Consider the following 17,679-nt stretch of genomic DNA (forward strand, 5'->3'; position numbering starts at 1 on the left):
CCCCCCCCCCCGCTCCCGACGGGCGCGAGCGGCGCGGGGCATGTGCGGAGGGAGCGCTTGCCCCCCTTCCGCAGTCTGCCGGGGTGGGGGCGCGAGCTTTCCATGAGGACTAGAGCCCCGGGTGCGGTGGACCGACTCTGAGCATACCGTGCTCCTTGCAAGTGGGAAGGGCCACCGGGGGAGGGAGGGAGGGAGGCGCAGGAACTTCTGAGGCGGCGGGGGGCCGAATGTGTCCCAGGCGCTACCGTCTGTGTGCCAGCCACCTTTCCTGGGCACGCACCTGTGGAAGGGAGCTGGTGGGGGTGCCCGGGGTGCCGCTTCCAGGGCTTTGAAGACCCGCATCTCTTTTGAAGACAGGATCTCCCATGCCCGATCCTTGAACAGGGGTGTGTTGGTGGATCCCTTTGGTGTCGGTGGATCCCTTTGCCCAAGCGCCATCCCTGAGAACTAGCCGAGAGCCAGGTGGGCACAGGTAGGTCATCCCCCCTTCCATGGGAGCCATCGCGCAGCTCCAGGTGCCAGAAACCGACCGTCCTGCCTTGGGTCGCATCGCTTGACCTGAGGCCACGCGGCGTACGTTGAACAGGCGGTCAGTGGGGTTTTAACTGCTGGCGCCGTTTGGTGGCGACCCCACACGCTTGGGCTTGGGTTGGACCCTTGGATGGTTGTGGGATCAGTTGTGGTGCGGACACGTTCGTTCTGGGCAGGAAAGCTCTGTGCACTGCAGCGTGAAATGACCACATCTTGTTTGTGCGTGGAGGAAGTGCATGTGTGGACACACACACGCCTCCTGTGAGGTTATACATAGGTTGGGTGGTGCACAGAAGGCCTGTTTGCGCACCCTTTTATGTGGAAGCTTTGCATGCTTAAGAAAAACCCGTGTGGGTTTCTCCTTTTGTGTTTGTGCGACTGCCGTCTCGTCTCCCTGCGGCACATCGGTTGAATGCGCTTTGTGAGTGGAGCAGCAGCAGCAGCTGCCACTGCCGGTGTTGATAAATGTTTGTGCTCCGTGTATTTATGGCGCTGAGGATGGGAGGCGAATGTTGGGAAACAGCATTTTGCAATGTGTTGCTGTTTGTGTGACTGATATTTTGCAACAAGGCCGTTGTGCGCAATGCCTGGGAAGGCGGGGAAGCTTCGGATGCATCAGAGCATCTGCTTCCAAGAGAGGGTGAGTGGAACTAAAAAGCTGTGAGATCGAGACGGAGGGCACCCCCCAAGCAGCCCCTCTGCCTCGGGGAGCCTGTCTGCTAGAGGTTTTGCCCGCTTGACGTCCTCTCGCTTGGCTGTTGAGCCCAAAAAACCGCGCGCCCAAGTTAGCTAAAAATATTTCCCGCAGGAAAAAAGCCAGCCCACAATTTCCGAGCACAAAGGCTTGTTTTAAAAGATTAATAATAATCTTGTTCTGCCATACAAAGACATTCCGTTGTAGGGATTCCATGCATAGTGTTGGGGAGAGAAGCTGGAATAACTTGGAATTAGGATGGTATTTACCCTGTAATCTTCTCCTACCTCTGAGGAGCTCCAATGTGGAGCTTGCCTCCAGTGCTCACAACAACCCTGTGAGGTTGACTGGACTGAGGGAAAATGGTCCAGGGTCACCCAAAGACCTTCACACCTGAGTGGGGATTTGAACCCGGCCCACAAAAACCCTGTGAGAAAAGAAAGCAATAAAGTCATTGTGAAAGTTTTGGGGTTAAGGGAAGCTTAACTCAGATCCTCCCAGTTTTATTATTACTACTACCACTATTCATAGAAATAGTTTTTTTCTATTATTTTGAGTATATTGTATTTCTACACCACCCAGTAGCTCTCTGACCCATTTGCAGCTGCAAAGAATGGACAACAGGAATATAATACAAAGGTGCAGATAATAAACAGATAGAAAAATTATGCAACAAAATGTAAAAATCACATTCAAATCAAATGAGCTGGGACTCTGACCTTCTCTGCCACCCTGCACAGGATGTTCACTTTGAGATGAGTTGTAATCCCTCCTTTAGCAGAAGGGTGAATTTATTTTTTATTTTTTTATTTATTTTATTTATTTTTCGATTTATATCCTGCCTTTTTCCTACGAAGGGCTCAAGGCAGCTTACATCATTCTCCTCCTCCATCTTATCCCCACAACAACAACCCTGTGAGGTAGGTTGGGCTGAGCGTCCGTGACTGGCCCAGAGTCACCCAGTTGGCTCCATGGCTGAGCGGGGACTCGAACCCAGATCGTCTGACTCCCAGTCCCTTGCTCTTAACCACGACACCGCACTGGCTCTCATTTTCCCAACAATACCCTACTCTTGTAAAGCAAGATGTTTTGGGGGTGACTTGGGGGTGAATCCGGATTCAGATCCAGGAGCTTGACCAAGGACCTGCTCCTGCTGAAGGTGGAAACTGCTGGCGTGGACAATGCGGCTGCCTGTGTTTGTGACCTCTCCTTGGGAGAGTGATTCATGAGGACTGGCACTGTGCTTGCCTGCATTTGCCCCCGACCACGGAGGTTCACTTAAGCTGCACCCAAGTGCAGATAGAAAGGGGGTGTGAGAACACAGCAGAAACCCTGCAGGTCTCCATCGAGTTGTGGGTTTGCACAGCTGCCCATAAGCCAGACAGGCTGGCCCACAGTACTTTCCTGCCGAGCAAGGAGACTCGATGCCTTTAATGCTAGAAGTAACACAACTGTCACAAAAGCTATTGATGGGCTTGGTGGATCTGGCTAAATCCCTTTTAAGGTCATCTCGGTAGGCATTACTGCATTTTGGAGGGCTCCGAAGGCAGCCGCGATCTCCTAGCCGGCCTGTTTGCACATCACAGTGGCTCAAGTCTGCAGTGGCTGCCCCGCTTTCGAATTTGCAACCTCAAAACGCTACAGTGGGATTTTTTGTGCCGGGTGAACGTGGGCATTGTGTCGTGGCTTATTTGAGGCTTAAAGCAGCTTTGGGCACCCTTGGAAAAACCTGCACTGATTCCCCAAGAAAAAGGTGGAAAGGTCCTTTCCTCGGAGTGGCCACACTCCTGCGCAGAGAGGGAGACTCAACCAGGCCGGGCTCGGAGAGCCCGTTCTGTGCATGAGCCGCAGGCCAGGGCAGAGAAAGCGGCGAAGGGGCGGGCAAGAGGCAGGCTGCACTAACACCCAAGTTCGGGTTCTGACGCACACCTGGCGGTCTTGGCGGTGGTGTGGCGCCAGGGCTTTCCGGAGCACCGTTCCGGTGCGTCGGCACCTGCAGGACGGCTGAGTTCCCCTGCCAAAACCTGCAGGCTCCTCTGTTTCCTTAGCAGCCCCGTCCTCAGTGCCACGGTGCATGCAGGAGAACGATTCTTCCCCAGCGACAGCGGCCGTTTCCCGGTTTCAGTGCGAAGGGTTTTGAGGTAGCCCCGTCTGCCGTGGGGCTTTCCGGCCACTTTGCCAAGGACCATTTCCTGGCAGGGGCGAGTCCGCTTCGTCCCACATGCCGCAGGGCTGCTGCTGGAAGTTGGGGGCTCGCTCCGAGGGTTGCTTTGGCAGCCGCGTGTCCCGGGGTGCGGCTCCGATGATCCTAATTCTTCGGCTCTGGAGAAGGATGCGGGTACAGACGCCTCCGCCACGGTCCAAGCCATGAGGAACCCACACAAAAAGGCTTTATAGTTTAGTGCCGTTGTGTCGCTGGGAGATTCGTCTCGCTGCCCAGCGACTGTGGGGGCGCAGCAAAGCGCAGAGGGCCCAGGGACAGCTGGGGTGGCAGGTGACCTCCGGACCCCGATCGTAAGGTGCTTCTGGTGTGGCATCCTGTGTGCCCAGGTCCCACCGCGCCTCCACTAAGACACCTCCCTCCAGAAGCCCTGAGGGAAGGCGCCATTGCCCTGAATCCCAGTCAAGCCGGAGAGCAGCCCAGCCCTCACAGGTGCTGACACGTTCCAAGGAAGCGGCAGCGTTCTCGCCGGCAAGCCCAGGCGGGGACTGTGGGGTTTTTGCACGCGGGCACCAGAGCCCGAGGTCTCGTTTGTCCCATAACGCATCCCAGAGCGACACCCTCTGCCCCGCCAGCCCCTTCCCTTACTCCTTGGCATGTGTGAGCTGGCCACGGCAGGGTAAAGCACTCTGCACATGCTCAGAAGTGCTGTTCTCTTGCGTGCATGCTACAAGGTTGGGCTCTGCCGCCCTGAGTGTGTGGTCCCAGGCTGCTCGATTGACTTCTTGCGGTGTATATAGGATACGTGGGGGGGAAGGTGAGCCTGGGGGGTTCTGAAGCCAGCCCCAGACCCATGGATTTGGGGCTTAGGGGCTGGCCCAGAGGAAGCCCAGAGGAAGCCTTCACTGTCCCCGTTGTACAAACCAGATGGGATGCCGAGCTTCTATCAGCAGAGAACCGGATCCTACGTTCAATTAATGGGCCAAAGGGGAGGGGCCAAAGGGGAGGGCGGGGCCAAATGGCAGGTGGGTGTAGTGAGTCTCGGCGGGTTTTAGTTGCGCTCACTGAGGCTTTTAGATAGAGGAGACATTGGGGAAATTGATATCCCAGTGATAGGGTGACGTGCGTGCAGAAGCGCCCCCGTCCTGGCTTGCTCCGGGTCTTGGGTCGGATGTGCTTACATCATGGCCGAAATCTTCCCTCCAAAGTGGCCGCGGCTCAGGCCCGAGCTGCTCTTGCAGGCCTGTGTTTCCACGCTCAGGACCCCCCGAGAAGCCGGCCGAGTTCCCAGGCCTGCCTGAAGCCACTCCAAACCCTGAGTCATGTGCTGGCGCATGGCCTGGGTCCCTGGGTGCCTTCCAAGCATTCCACAGCTGTTTCCCTCACTTGGGACGATAAGGATGGACGGACGCAGCCAAACAAGCGGATCCTTTTAAACTCGGGGCGGAGGGAGGAAGGGGGCAGCCGCGCGGTGACTTTGCACCATCAGCTTCCCAAGGACACAAGTGGCTTCCATCCTTGTTTGCGGGAGAAGGCCCTGGCTCCATCCCAGGTCAGAACGGTGGAAAGGAGCCCCTCTCCCAGCACCGTGCTCCCCGCAGCCTCCTCCGCCTCCTACCAAACAGAGCAGAGAGGGCTACGGCCCGGCATCGTTCAAGAGGGACGGGAGGCTTAGATTCAGATGTCCGAAAACAGCCCAAAGGCGCGCTCAGAGCCAAGTATTCTGAGCCTTTCGGTGTCAGAGTTAGAACTGGAGAGGAGGATGGGTTATAAGTCTGGGAAGGGACCGAGCTTTTGCATGGCTTCCGCAGCAACAGCTTTGGCATCCCCAGCCAGCATTTTCTGACCTTGGTGAAGTTCTCTCAGTGCTTGGCTCCCCTTTCCGAGGTCGGAGCCCCATCTCCAACCTCAGAGGGAGAAAGCTGAGCCATCCAGGGCTCGGGGACTACCGGCTTTTTGTTTGTGTTGTAAAGCCAAGTGTTGTAAATATTAAAGACGATACTTTCTCCTAGCAATGCAACCGCAGTGCTTTATACCTTAAAACTTACAGCCCAGGATGGATAGAAGCTTGGAAACTTCGTTCATGCAGCTGGTGGTCCTTATGGTCACATGCTCATTCCAGGCTCAGTCGCAGTGGGACCCCAAGCGCTGGGGAACTCGGGTGCTGTTTTGCACGTGTCCTGCAGGAGGGCTTCTCGCTGGGGCAGTCGGTTGGCTGTTGTGTGATGAAAATGCTGGGCTAGGTAGTCCTTGCTGTGGTCAAGCATCGGGGCTCTCCTTAAAGATCAAGCACGCTCAGAAGGTTTGCTCCTGGGCGGCAGACAGAGCAGCCAGGCAAGCTGCTTGCCTAGCAGGGGTTCGAGGTACCCGCTTTCTGTTTAAATACCCATCCCTAAATGAGCATGATTCTGTTCAGATTATATGCAGGTCACTGCTCATCTGGCCCCCCGTTTTGGGCCACGTGAGTCCTCTTGTTTGGTGATCCATCAGTGGCCACTTTAAGTCTGGGATGCGTGAAACTTGGCACAGCAAAGGATGCAGCGAGCGTTCGACCTCCCAGAACCGTTTCTGCACTGCTCGCAGCCCGTTTGGTCAGTTCACTGATGGAGTTTCGATTAAAAGTGCTTATAGAGCACTCCAATTACAAATTAAAAAAATACCACTGCTGTCCAAAGTCCTTCTTACAGAATGACGCCTGGGACAAATGCTTTGTGTCATCTGCTCAGAAATAGCCAAGAGGGGGCAGGTTCGCCTCCCGTGGGGACCGTGCTCCAGAGACATGGGGCCACTGCTAAACAGGCCCGGTCCGTAATGGTGAGTCTGACGGTGTCGATTTTAAGGCCTGGACAAGCTTGCAGGGGTGCCAGCAAGCCCTGCCTCGGATACCCTGCTACTGAAATGCACCAGTTGGCTTTTGGAAAAGCGCTAGTCTTTGTTCCTCTGGGAATCTCAGTTTTATCGTCGTGTGCTCTTTGCCGTCTGTTCCTCATGGAAGAGCTCCATACACATGCTGCAAATCCGGGAACCTTTGTTAACTTTCTCTGGTTTTTTCAGCTTCCACTCCCCCACGCAGGGGAAACCGATCCACCCGGCACAGTCTTGCCACGTCTCGTCTCGAGGGATAGGATCAGCGGGGCAAAATGTCTCAGAGTCTGGACCTTGAAAAGGGGTGCACAGTGGACGAACTTCTGCATGGCTGCATTGAAGCTTTTGGTAAGGAAATCGGGGTGACTGCTTTGCTTGGGGTTACATTTTGGGGAGGGCTCGACCTGGGACTTAAGTGGGTATGGGGCTGCTTTTGGTCTGTTGATGCCCTGAAGACCCTTCTCTTCTGTAGTTTCTGCTCCTGCTGTTCCAGCTCAGTAAAATCCCCGAGGCATACAGGCTGTGCATTGTTTTGGACTCCCCCATTGGCATGCGCAGTATTCGGAACTAAGTCCAAACTGAAGCAAATGCAGATCCCATCTTTGCTTCTCCCGCCCTCTCAAAGCATCCACTTCCTTCTCCCCGCGTCCACCAGCAATTCGGCCTCTTCCCGTCATTGCTGGGACTTGCTTAGCCAGCAAATTCAGGGGCAAAGCCACATAGCAACTGCCTGGGTGGAACGAGACGCGGACAGGCAGAAAGACAAGGGCTTTGCCACGGGGAAGAGAAAGAGCAAGCGCAGGGGGCTTCTGCAGTGGGCCCCCCTGGGCGTGAGGCCTTGACCAGTGCCCAGCCATGCCTGACTTGATTCTGGGGCCGGCAGGGAGGAGTTTGGTGGAAGGAGCAAATCGGGGCTGCAGTTGCCGTTGCGCGGCGGGAGGCAACCGAGAAAGTCACAACCCACGACGCAGCAGTAAGGGGCTCGCCCCGCTTTGCTCTGTGATCTTCCTGCAGATGACGAGGGCAAGGTACACGACCCCCAGCTCGTCCGGATGTTCCTCATGATGCACCCCTGGTACATCCCGTCCTCGGCGCTGGCTGCCAAGTTGCTTCAAATATATCCTTTCCGAGCCCGGACGCAACCACTGTGCCTCCAGCAGGACCTCTGTGTCCTTCTGTAGATGGGACTTGTAGTAGTCTCAATGCATTTGAAGTTTTGGAAAGGGTATCTCTTGACATGGGGCCACCACGTTGTTCTGGAGCCCTGCTTTTCCCAGGTAATCCCAATTTAGATATAGGTGGTTCATGTTCTAGCTACTGGACTGGCATTTGCTAAGCCTTGTTCACTGCATTTTATGGGATGGGCTTATTCTCATGACAGCCTCATCTATTTGCAGCTTTTAGCCTGGATTTATGTATTATTTTTATATCTTGCCTAGAAATACCAGCCAATTTATACAATTCCCCTTCTCTCAGTCTTATCCCCGCAACAGCAACCCTGTGAGGTAGGCTGGTCTGAGAGGCTGTGGCTGGCCCAAAGTCCCCCAGGCTAGTTGTTGCGAAAAGCAACAAAAAGCCTTCTTTGGATATGTCCAAAGTGAAAGATGGAGGGAACAGGTGTTCAGCAGTGCCATGTGGATGGCAAAATGAGAGCAGATGACAAAGAAGATGCTCAAATGTTACTTTGGCTCAGTTGTCTCTCAAAAGAACACCTGCGAGCTTCTTGTCGAGGGTCCTCGGGCCAATTTAGCGGAATCTAAGTTTAACAAGGACAATGTTAAGAGCAGATCGAGGGGAGATAGGATAGCTCTCTATGTGTACCTGAAAGCCTGTCTGAAAGAGGATGAAGAGATCCCTTCTCGGTCATCCTGGAGTTCGGGACACGGAATGACAGGCTCAAGCTGCAGGAAGCCAGATTCTGGCTGGATATCGGGAGAAACGTCCTACTGTGTCCCATGACCAAGAGAGGTTGTCAGCTCTCCCGCACTGGAGGCCTTCAAGGTCCAACTGGGAGAGATGGTTTAACTGGAAGTGCTGCCCTGGGCAGGGGGCAGACTCGATGGCCTTCTTGTCCCTTCTAACTCTACTCTTCTGTGATCCTCTGTGTGCAACATCAGCATGACTGGCAGTTTAGTTTTCGGTTCCACCAAAGAGGGCCAGTTTTGTGAGCTGCAGCATCCCTATGTCGAGATATTAGCACGCAGGCCTGCCCAGCTCCAAGATCTCTTTCTTGGCTGGTTGCGAGCAGCTCAGACCCCATCTGAGTTTCTCCCTGCTGTAGCATCTTTCCTAATTAAACCTTTCCAGCCTGAGTCTCCAAGCCAAAGAAACATCAAACACTTTGTTCTTTGAGATCCCTTTGGTTTTTCCCCCTTTGACATTTCATGGCTAGTAATGAGCAATCATGCTTAAAGAAACAAGCAATTAGCGCTAAATAAATAATTTACATTTTCCTTCTCGAGACCATGCAGACTTTGTCCCCACCTCTGCCCGGGGCGCTGTGAGGCCGGGGCTGTTCTGCCCTCCGCCCACTTTCCGCTGCTTGGAATGTGGTGGGATGAGCCGTGTGGGGAAAGCGGAATATTCCACCCACCTGATGGAGGAAATTCTTTGGAGAAGGCTAGTCCATGATTGCCTAAGGGTGGTGGGTGAGGAAGGCTGCTTTGTGACTTTGCAACCCCAAAGGCAAAACATGCAGACATCAAAACCTGCCCTTTACTAGCCGGGTTTGCAGGGGAAAAGACAGGCTGGTGGATTCTCCCCACAGGCTGTTGCCCAAGGCACACAGTGCATTAGACTTGTAAGCCTGCGGGTTTTGTAGTCCACACCTGCACAGGTGTGCGGGGCTGGTGAGGGCGGCGGCGGCGGCGGCTTTGAAGCCACCCAGAACCTCTGAACAAGCCACAGCTTCTGGAGCGGGTTCAGAGCTGCCCCGCTCTGCCAGTCTTGCCGGGTTCAGATGTGGGAAGCTGCCCACTGCAAGGATAATGAGGCAAATCGTGTGAGGCTGGCGGCGGGAGAGAGAAGAGGAACGGTTGCAGCTGCGCTTGCTCCTTCACATCAAACCCTGGGTGCCGAGTCTGGCTTGCCGGGAGTTCCTCCTGCCCTACCTGGAGGTGCTTGAGGCCTCCTGTCACTGAGGTCTGGCCCTTTCATTACGTGCCACCAAGTCGTCTCCGACTTACGGCGATCCTAGCCATGAAAGCCCCCAAAATGCCCTGCTCAGCTGTTCTAAACCCAGGGCTGCATCTCGCTTGGTGGAATCAGTCCACGCCATCCTCGATTTTCCTGCTCTGCTCCTGCTTTCAACGTTCTGTCGCAGGACGGCCTTCTCGAGCACGTCTTTTCTTCTCATGATGTACCCAAAGCTTTGCTTTCATCATCCAGGTGTCGTTCTGGCTTGCTTTGCTCTAGGATTTGCAAAACTCTTCCAGCGTCAGGCTCTGAACGCCATCCGTTTTTTCTCTCTCCTTCCTTGGTTGCAATAGTCCTGTTTTTCACCCTAGGAAACTGCAGGAGCCGAATAGAGTGCTTTAAGCTTGGATTTCCCCTGATTTCTCCAGAATTCATAGAAGAGCAGACTTGGAAGGGGGCAGAAGGCCATCGGGTCTGGCCTCTTGCTCAGGGCAGGACTCCCAGGTGAAGCAGCCTCCTCAGAGGGCATCTTGAAGGGCTCCAGGGCGGGAGACCCCACCACCTCCCTAGGCCATTCAGATCTGGCTTCTTCTGACTCAAGTCTGTTATTCCGTGTCCTGTGCGGATGAGAAGAGATCTTGACCTCCCTCTTTGCGACAGCATTTCAGGTGCTTCTAGAGAGAGATCAGGTCCCCCTCAGTCTCCTCTTCTTGATGCTGAACATGCCCAGTTCTCTCCATGTCTCCTCGCAGGGCTCGGCCTCCAGTCCCCAGATTATCTCTGTTTCCCTCCTCTGGACCCTTTTAAGCTTATCTGCTTTTAATTTTCTTCCAGTCTGGGTGTCCTTCAAAGCTATACACGGTGTACCTTTCAACCTATCTCCTAGATCTTATTCTCCAAAATACTGTTTGTGCTTTCATCTTCACAGTTTTATATAACCTCCCCAACCCATCAAAAGGCAGCTAGTGGCAGCCAGAGGTCTGGGCACTAACATGATCAGATCTTTTCCTTTTTAAAACTCTTTACCACTCGTGAAAGCAGCTGCAAGTTCTTCCTTGTGCTTTCTCCTTAACTATGCCCTGAACTTACCAGGAAACTCACGGCTCTGAAAACAGTTCCCTGCAGGTTAAAACATGCCACCTGGTCAGGTAGGTGCCTCGGCAGGGGCTGCTTGGCTCTTGAAAGTTACCTGTGTGAAGATCCAGAAACATTTTCCTGGTGGGAGGGGGAAATTTTGCAATGGTATGTGAGTGGAACCTGTGTGCACAGCTCACAGTGGTTCAATATACTTGTACACGTCTCTCTTTTTTAAAATGAGAAAGATTTCATGATTTGTAGGGTCCCAGGAGCTTTAAAAATTTTTTTAAATTGTATCTTGCTCTTTACCAGGTCTCAGGGTAGCAATAAAATAAACAAACAGGACACAACAGCACGCAAAATATAAAATCAATACTAAAAATGGCACTAAAATTTAAAATGCTGGGGAAAAGTGTGTTGTTGTTATAGTTTATTTGTTCTTGGTTTTTCTGTTTTTTTTTTTGTCCTTTGTAAGCTGTCCAGAGACTTTTAGTAATGAGATGGCGTAGAAAAATGTTAAATAAAAATAAATAAAGGGTATTATCATTATTATTATGAAAATTATATTTATATCCTACAAGATACTTATGTAACCCCCCTCCCTGTTCTATCCTCACAATAACCCTGTGAGGTCGACTAGGCCAAGAGACCACAACTAGCCCAGGATCAGCCAGGGAGCATCACGGTCAAGTGAGGACTAGAACCTTGGATTTCCCAAGTGCCAGTCCAGCAGTTCAACCACCCCATGACCTTGGCTCCCCAGTGGAAGAAGCCAGGAAATAGCCCGGGCTGGAGGTCCGCCTCTTCCCGGGACTGCGGATGTCGCAGTGTGGGAAGGTGGTGACTTGAAAGGGGGACAAACCGCCTGCTGGCTTGGCCTCCGTCCATCTCTCAACAGGTACTGGATCTCGGCGTTCCCGGCAGAATTCGACCTCAACCCGGAGCTGGCGGACCAGATCAAGGAGCTGAAGGAGCTGCTGGGCCGGGAGGGGCATCAGCGGCACAGCAGCCTCATTGACATCGAGAGCGTGTAGGTGCACGGCGGGGCCCCGTCGCCGCTCCCCGGGCCCCGGCCGGCTTTGCTAGCCGTGGGGGCGCAGGACCTTCCCTCCCGAGGGCCGGATTCCATTCTGGAGAGGCCCGCGGGGCTGCAGCAGAGGGGCGGGGCAAAGCAGAGCGGCCCACTGTGGCCGGGAGCCCCTCTTTCCAGTCAGTGGCACTCCCCAGAGGCATGGAGCAAGGTGCGAAGAAGCCGGAGAACTGCCAGACAGCCCGTGGGTGCACGCTCAGAGCAGGGCTTTTGCGTGGAGGGATGGCAGAGGGCTGGATCCGGCCCCTGGAATCACACCTGCCACCTTCTTAGAGGTACCTTTCCAGTGTCCAGGCCCCTGGGGGGGAGCCCGGTCTTTCGGAAATGTGCGCGAACGGCGTTTCTGAATTGCTGCCTTGGAGCATCTTTTTCCGGCTTTGTGATATGCTCCCGGGCTTGTCAAGATGCTCCTGAAAAAAAGCTACGGCTTACAGGGTGTGATGGCTGTTTCCCAAAGCGGTGCTTTCTTGGCGGTGGCTCCCAAATTGTGGAATTTGCATGTGGAGGCAGGCCCACCCGGAAATGCAGGAATTCAGGGCGCGCGTGATGCCTTGTCTAGGCAGCTCCGGGCGACGGCTGGTTGATGCTCAGTTCTTATGGGGGGCTTTGGCTCATGCGGAAAGCTTTGGAGGGCTCGGGCGGTGCAGAGACTGCATCATTCATCCAGCTCGATGGCCTTGTGCACACGCTGGCTGACGGCCGACCTCTCCTTTCCCCTCCTAGTCCGACGTACAAGTGGAAGAGGCAGGTGACCCAGCGCCAGCCCGTCACGCAGAAAAAGCGCAAGACGTCGCTGCTCTTCGACCACTTGGAGTCAGGAGAGCTGGCCGAACATCTCACGCACCTGGAGTACCGCTCCTTCAGCAAAATCCTGGTGAGAGCCTCCTTCGGCACATCGGGCATCTTCGGCCTCTGCTTCCCGCCACCCCGAGGTTTAGGCTGGAGTGAGCGGCAGCGGGACAGGCTGGGTGCAGTGGGGAAGAATAGGCACAGATCTTCCGTCTAGGTGAGGGCGAGGAATTCCCAAAATGTCAGTCCTGATTTTGCTGTCCTTAATGCATTCATGGCCCTGTTAGGGGAGACATGACAGAGGCGGACTGAACTGTGTGGAGAACCCTAAAACTGGGCCCCCCACATTCTGTGTGGCAACTGGCTGAGAGTTTCAGGCTGGATGAGAAGAAGGCACTGCTAAACCATGGGGTTTGCTTGGTTTTATAAGGGCATTGGACAAATTTTGCAGAACTGACCGGTCCTGATGGTTATATTCCCGCTCCAGTATCAGAGGCAGTCTGCTTAGGGACACTACTGGCTGGGGAACATGGGTACGGGGTTGGTGCTGCTGTTCTTAGGCTAGCTGAACACAAGGGCCTTGATTCTGCCGTGCTGAGAGGGCACCATCAGAAGGCAGGGAGCTCCGTCAGCAGCTCTGGGGTGGGGATCCATCGGATTCCCCCAAGCAGCTCCCAGTTTCTCTCTGCCCAAGGTTGGACTTGCACTAAACGTTTGCGTGGGTGTGCACGTCCGAACGAGTCCCCGTGGCGGGCTTGCTTGCGCGCAATCTGCGCATCACAGAACCAGACAATGGGAAGGGGCCTGGGGACCATCGGTTCCGGACTCCAGTCTCCCATCCAGACTCTAACCAGGCCAGACCCTGCTTCATTTCCAAGATTAGGCAGGATCAGGCCCTTCAGGCTATACAGAAGCTGTGCAGGCAGAGTGCTGCTGTGCCGCACTTGACTTTGGACGCTTTGCGCAAAGAACCGCAGGCTGGATGTTGTTGCACAAAGAAGGGTTGGCTGGCACCCCCAGGCGTTTGTGGGCGCGACCTCCGCTCGGCTTGCTTCCTGTCCGGAGCTGAGCGCAGGAAAGGTGTCCAGTGGACACCGGAAGGCTGGATTTCAGTCAGGTCTTTGCCTCCTACCTGGGGCCAGGAAGGCCCGGATCCCGGGGCCCGAGTGTGTCACGCTTGTGTCCTGAAGTGCGTTCTGGGGTGCGCTTCCCCACAACCCTCCTCTCCAGTTCCAGGATTATCACAGTTTCGTCATGCATGGCTGCACCGTGGACAACCCCATCCTGGAGCGCTTCATCACCCTGTTCAACAGCGTCTCCCAGTGGGTGCAGCTGATGGTGCTGAGCAAGCCCACCGCCCCGCAGCGCACCCAGGTCATCACCCGCTTCGTCATGGTGGCTCAGGTGAGGAACGGCACCCTCGGCGTCGCTTTGGAAGTGCGGGTCCCCGTCCCGACAGCCCCCTTGGCCGCTGCCCCGGGAGAATCCAGAAATTGCAGGCGGCTGCATAGCTTCAGCTCCACAGATCAATCTGGGCGATTTTCGTTGTCCGCAGGGAGCAGGTCTTTGGTACAACAAACGGCCCCCAATTTCCCGTTCAGAGCCAAGTCTCGCCAGCAAGGAAAAGGGAGACGGATGTTGCTTCAGGGGGAAGTCTGTGCGGAGAGGCGTGACAGATGTTGGCATCCCCGCCTGTAAAAAAATCCGGGTGCCTTGTTCCTGCGAGTCCCGGATCCACCCCACCACAGCTCAGGAGCGGTGAAGGCTGGACCTTGCCAAGTTCCGCTCCCCTTTCTGAGCTTTGCAACCTGTTTTCTGCCCCTGCCTATTTTCAGGGTTGCTTCAACAGTGTGTGATCTTGAGTCCTGGCAATTAAAAATGCAGTTCAGGAGCTGTCTTCTGCTCGGTCAGAGGGTTTCTTGATGTAGCCCGTTGCTGCCTGCTCGGGCTGGCAGCAGGGTGTCAGTCAGAGAAAGTCACACACCATCACCTTCCCACTCATCCATTCGACAGGAGGGGGGCAGGACAACGGAGCTGGGCACTTGGATGCCGAGCTCTGCCACGAAGCTAGAAGCCCTTTTTCTTGGAAAGCTACCTTCCCGATTGTCCACCTAGCTCTATATCACCTACTCTGACAGGCAGCAGCGCTGTAGGATCTCGGAGAGTGTTCTTCCACATCGGCCTGGGCCCTGCTGCTTTTAAACAGGGACTCCCCTTTGGCCTGGCAGTGAACGTGGTGTGTTTTCAGTAGCCCTTATCTGGCTTTCCGTGCCCTTCCCATCCACCCCACTCCCTGGGGAAATGCTGAAAGTGCCGTGAGCCGGGCGAGGAAGCGCCTCTCCCCGGTCTCAGGCACGGCCTGACTCTGCCCGCTGACCTGTCGCCCGACGGCGCTCTCTCGCAGCGGCTGCTCCATCTGCAGAACTTCAACACCCTGATGGCCGTGGTCGGCGGCCTCAGCCACAGCTCCATCTCCCGCCTCAAGGAGACGCACAGCTTCGTCAGCCCGGAGACCACCAAGGTACGTGCTCTGGAGCCCATGCCGAGGGGCAGGGAAGCGGTGGCCGGGCGAGCGGTGGTGGAACGTGGGAACGCTGGAAGCAGAGCGGACGCGCAGCGGGGCCCGGCGAGGTTTCAGGCCGGAGGTTCCCAGCCCTGCCTGGAGATCGGGTGAGGGGCGTCATCCCGGCAAAGCGGGGCTGAGCCGTGGGCATCGCGTGGGTACGGCACTATCTCACCCCGCTTCCTGCCCCCATCGCTGCTGCTGGCCTTTTGGGGTCTGGCCCAGGCCACCCCCTTCGGGTTCTCCTCCGTGCTTTTCCCGCTGCCTGGCTGCTCTGAAAGGGCGGACAAGCAGGCTGCGGTGGCGAGGAAGAGGAGGCACCGGAGGTGGCGAGGCCAGGAAGTCCTGGGGTCTGTTCTGGGCCCCGGAATGGGCAAGACCCAAAGGAGGACGCCACCAGCAGGCAGGGTGAAGGAGGCAGGTGCTCGGCTTTCTGTGTGCCGACTGGGGCAGAAGTCCAGAGCCTCGTGTTCTCCGGATGGGTCGGACCGCGACTCCTGGAATTCCCGGCCAGTGTGGCCATTGGAATTCCAGGAGTCACAGCCCAACTCATCTCATGGACACCGAACTGGGGGTATCTGGGCTGGAGACCTTGTTTTTCCCATGCCCAGCTACCCATGGCTATGTCCTGTATCACAGCTTTGCTTCTGGACATCCTTAACTTTCAGGCGAGAATAAAAGCAAGTGGCTAGTCCTCATGGGGGAGGGCTATCTCAAGTTGGAGCAAGGCCCGACTCCCTTCCTGGAGGTGGTAGGTCCTCCAGACCTTGTTCCCCAGTGCAGAACCTCAAGAGGCACCTTCTCCCATAACTGACCCCCTTGTATTTTTCCTTCACCCCCTTTGCCCCCGGCAACTTCCAGGTCTGGGAATCGCTGCTGGAGCTGCTGTCCTTGGCAGGGAACTACAGCCGCTACCGCCGGTGCTTCGCCGAGTGTGTGGGGTTCAAGTTTCCCATCCTGGGGGTGCACCTCAAGGACCTGGTCGCCGTCCACGTGGCGCTGCCCGACTGGCTGGACCGTGCCCACACTTGCCTCAACGGGAACAAGATGCAGCAGCTGTTCAGCATCCTGAGTGACCTGGCCATGGTGCAGAGCATCCGCCCCCCCTTCGAGGCCAACCCCGACCTCCTCAACTTGCTCATGGTACGTTCCCCCCGTCCTCACTTTCTCAACCCCCGGGAAATCCCAGTGGCCTCTTTGGTTTGATGCAGTCCGTCAGGCCGTCAGGAACTGGCGGCGTTACTGGGAGAGGCTGTCTCTGCACCAGTCCAGCAAACTTGTCACTGGAGAGGTGAAGGCAGGCCAGAATCCGGCCCTCTTACACTCGCTGGACTCCTTTCCCACGCTCGGCCAGGAAGCGTGCTGAGCCGAGATCAAGTCTCGGGAGTGCTAGCAGATTCTTTGTGCAAAGCACTCAATTGCAAAGTATTTATTTATTAGATTTGTATCCCGCTTTTTTCTTATAACAAACTCCAAGCGACTTGCATCATCTTCCTCCGGCTCTCAGTCCTGTCCCCACAACAACACCCCTGTGAGGTAGGCCGGGCTGAGAGGCAGTGACTTGCCCCAAGTCCCTGAGTTGGCCCCATGGCTGAGTGGGGACTCGAACCCGGATCGCCCGAGTCCCAGTCCCACGCTCTTAACCCCTGCGGCACTGGCTCTCCTTCCGTTTCAGGTATGGATTCCCGTGTGCAAAGTGCAGGTCACAATTGGCCGATATTTCTTGCGTCTTCTGAGTTGTCACGTCTCCCAAATAGAACAGAAACTTTTACAAGAACATGGCCAGCCCCTTGGAAAAACAAAAAAAGCAGAAGTAAGCTCTGGTACAAAACGAGGGCTTCTGGGAAGAAGCAAATCAGTTTCTCGCAATACCTTTGACGGCTTTTCACAAAACAGCTTCCCGCCATGGCACGGCAATAATTATTTTTAAAAATACCCCTTACCCCTTCTGTCTTTATGAGAAACACGTTTGAAACCCGTGTTCGCTGTTGGAATCGCATTAATCTATAGTTCGTTATTTTGGAAGATAGCTCAAATCTTCCATCCCGAGTAAACTGCGTGTCTCTCGCTCGATTTAGAATAGGGGCAGCCAATTTCATGTTGTCCCTGGCATTTTAGCTGGCTGCGCTCCCGTCAGCAGCACAAAATACGGAGGAAAACTTTTGACTCGTTGCCAGAATTTGGTTGGGAATGGCTGCCCAACTTTAGAACAAATGAGCCGTGTTTGCAAACAGGGAATGTTTCTCTGTCTGACTAGGAAAATGACTTTTGATCAGGATTAACCCAGATTGCACTTTGCCATTTTGGACACAGTCTGTGGTCGAAGTCCGTACGTTTCTGAGCATTCAGCATCATTTGCAAACCACCAAAAAAAAAATGCATCTGTACATCTGAGAAAGGTGCATGAAAAGATTGGCACTGCCAAATATAGCACACAAGCGTACTTTCCCGAGTGAGAGAAGCTGTGTGTTTTCCAGTGCACACAGTGGAGAAGTTCACACTAAAATCGTCATGGATATCTGTACAAAAAATTTTCTGCAGGCCAAGATGGAGGCTTCAGTTAGAACGCGATTTAAAATGGAATTTGGAGAACTCTGGTGAGCCTGGGTCCTAATCCTCCATGAACACTCTGGATCTGGTACAGACGCTTAGAACCAGGGATGGTGGCCGGCTCCCTTTCTAGACTCCGTATTCCTCACCCCCTTTAATCTGAACTCCACGGGGGCAATTCTTGGTGCTCCAACCCATCCCAGAGCCGGTTTGCTGGATACGGA

The 17,679-nt window shown here is 54.9% G+C and overlaps 1 protein-coding gene across 4 annotated transcripts in view; it reads left to right on the plus strand.

The window, feature by feature from the left end:
• Nucleotides 1–17,679, plus strand: part of RASGRP2 (RAS guanyl releasing protein 2) — a 30,935-nt gene that overhangs the window by 526 nt on the left and 12,730 nt on the right. Inside the window, exons 2-10 of one of the 4 annotated variants that reach the window (XM_044448508.1) lie at nt 354–472; nt 6,441–6,599; nt 7,266–7,368; nt 10,472–10,534; nt 11,362–11,493; nt 12,277–12,427; nt 13,573–13,746; nt 14,747–14,863; nt 15,767–16,048. In XM_044448508.1, the coding sequence (XP_044304443.1) occupies nt 6,527–6,599; nt 7,266–7,368; nt 10,472–10,534; nt 11,362–11,493; nt 12,277–12,427; nt 13,573–13,746; nt 14,747–14,863; nt 15,767–16,048 (1,095 nt within the window). In that variant the 5' untranslated portion in view covers nt 354–472; nt 6,441–6,526. Of the gene's footprint in view, nt 1–262; nt 473–6,440; nt 6,600–7,265; nt 7,369–10,471; nt 10,535–11,361; nt 11,494–12,276; nt 12,428–13,572; nt 13,747–14,746; nt 14,864–15,766; nt 16,049–17,679 lie in introns of those variants that run through there. The other 3 variants (XM_044448507.1, XM_044448509.1, XM_044448510.1) reach the window with 3 other exon arrangements.

This window comes from Varanus komodoensis, unplaced genomic scaffold, assembly GCF_004798865.1.
Source record: "Varanus komodoensis strain SLA01 unplaced genomic scaffold, ASM479886v1 scaffold55, whole genome shotgun sequence".
In the NCBI taxonomy this organism is placed as follows: domain Eukaryota; kingdom Metazoa; phylum Chordata; class Lepidosauria; order Squamata; family Varanidae; genus Varanus; species Varanus komodoensis.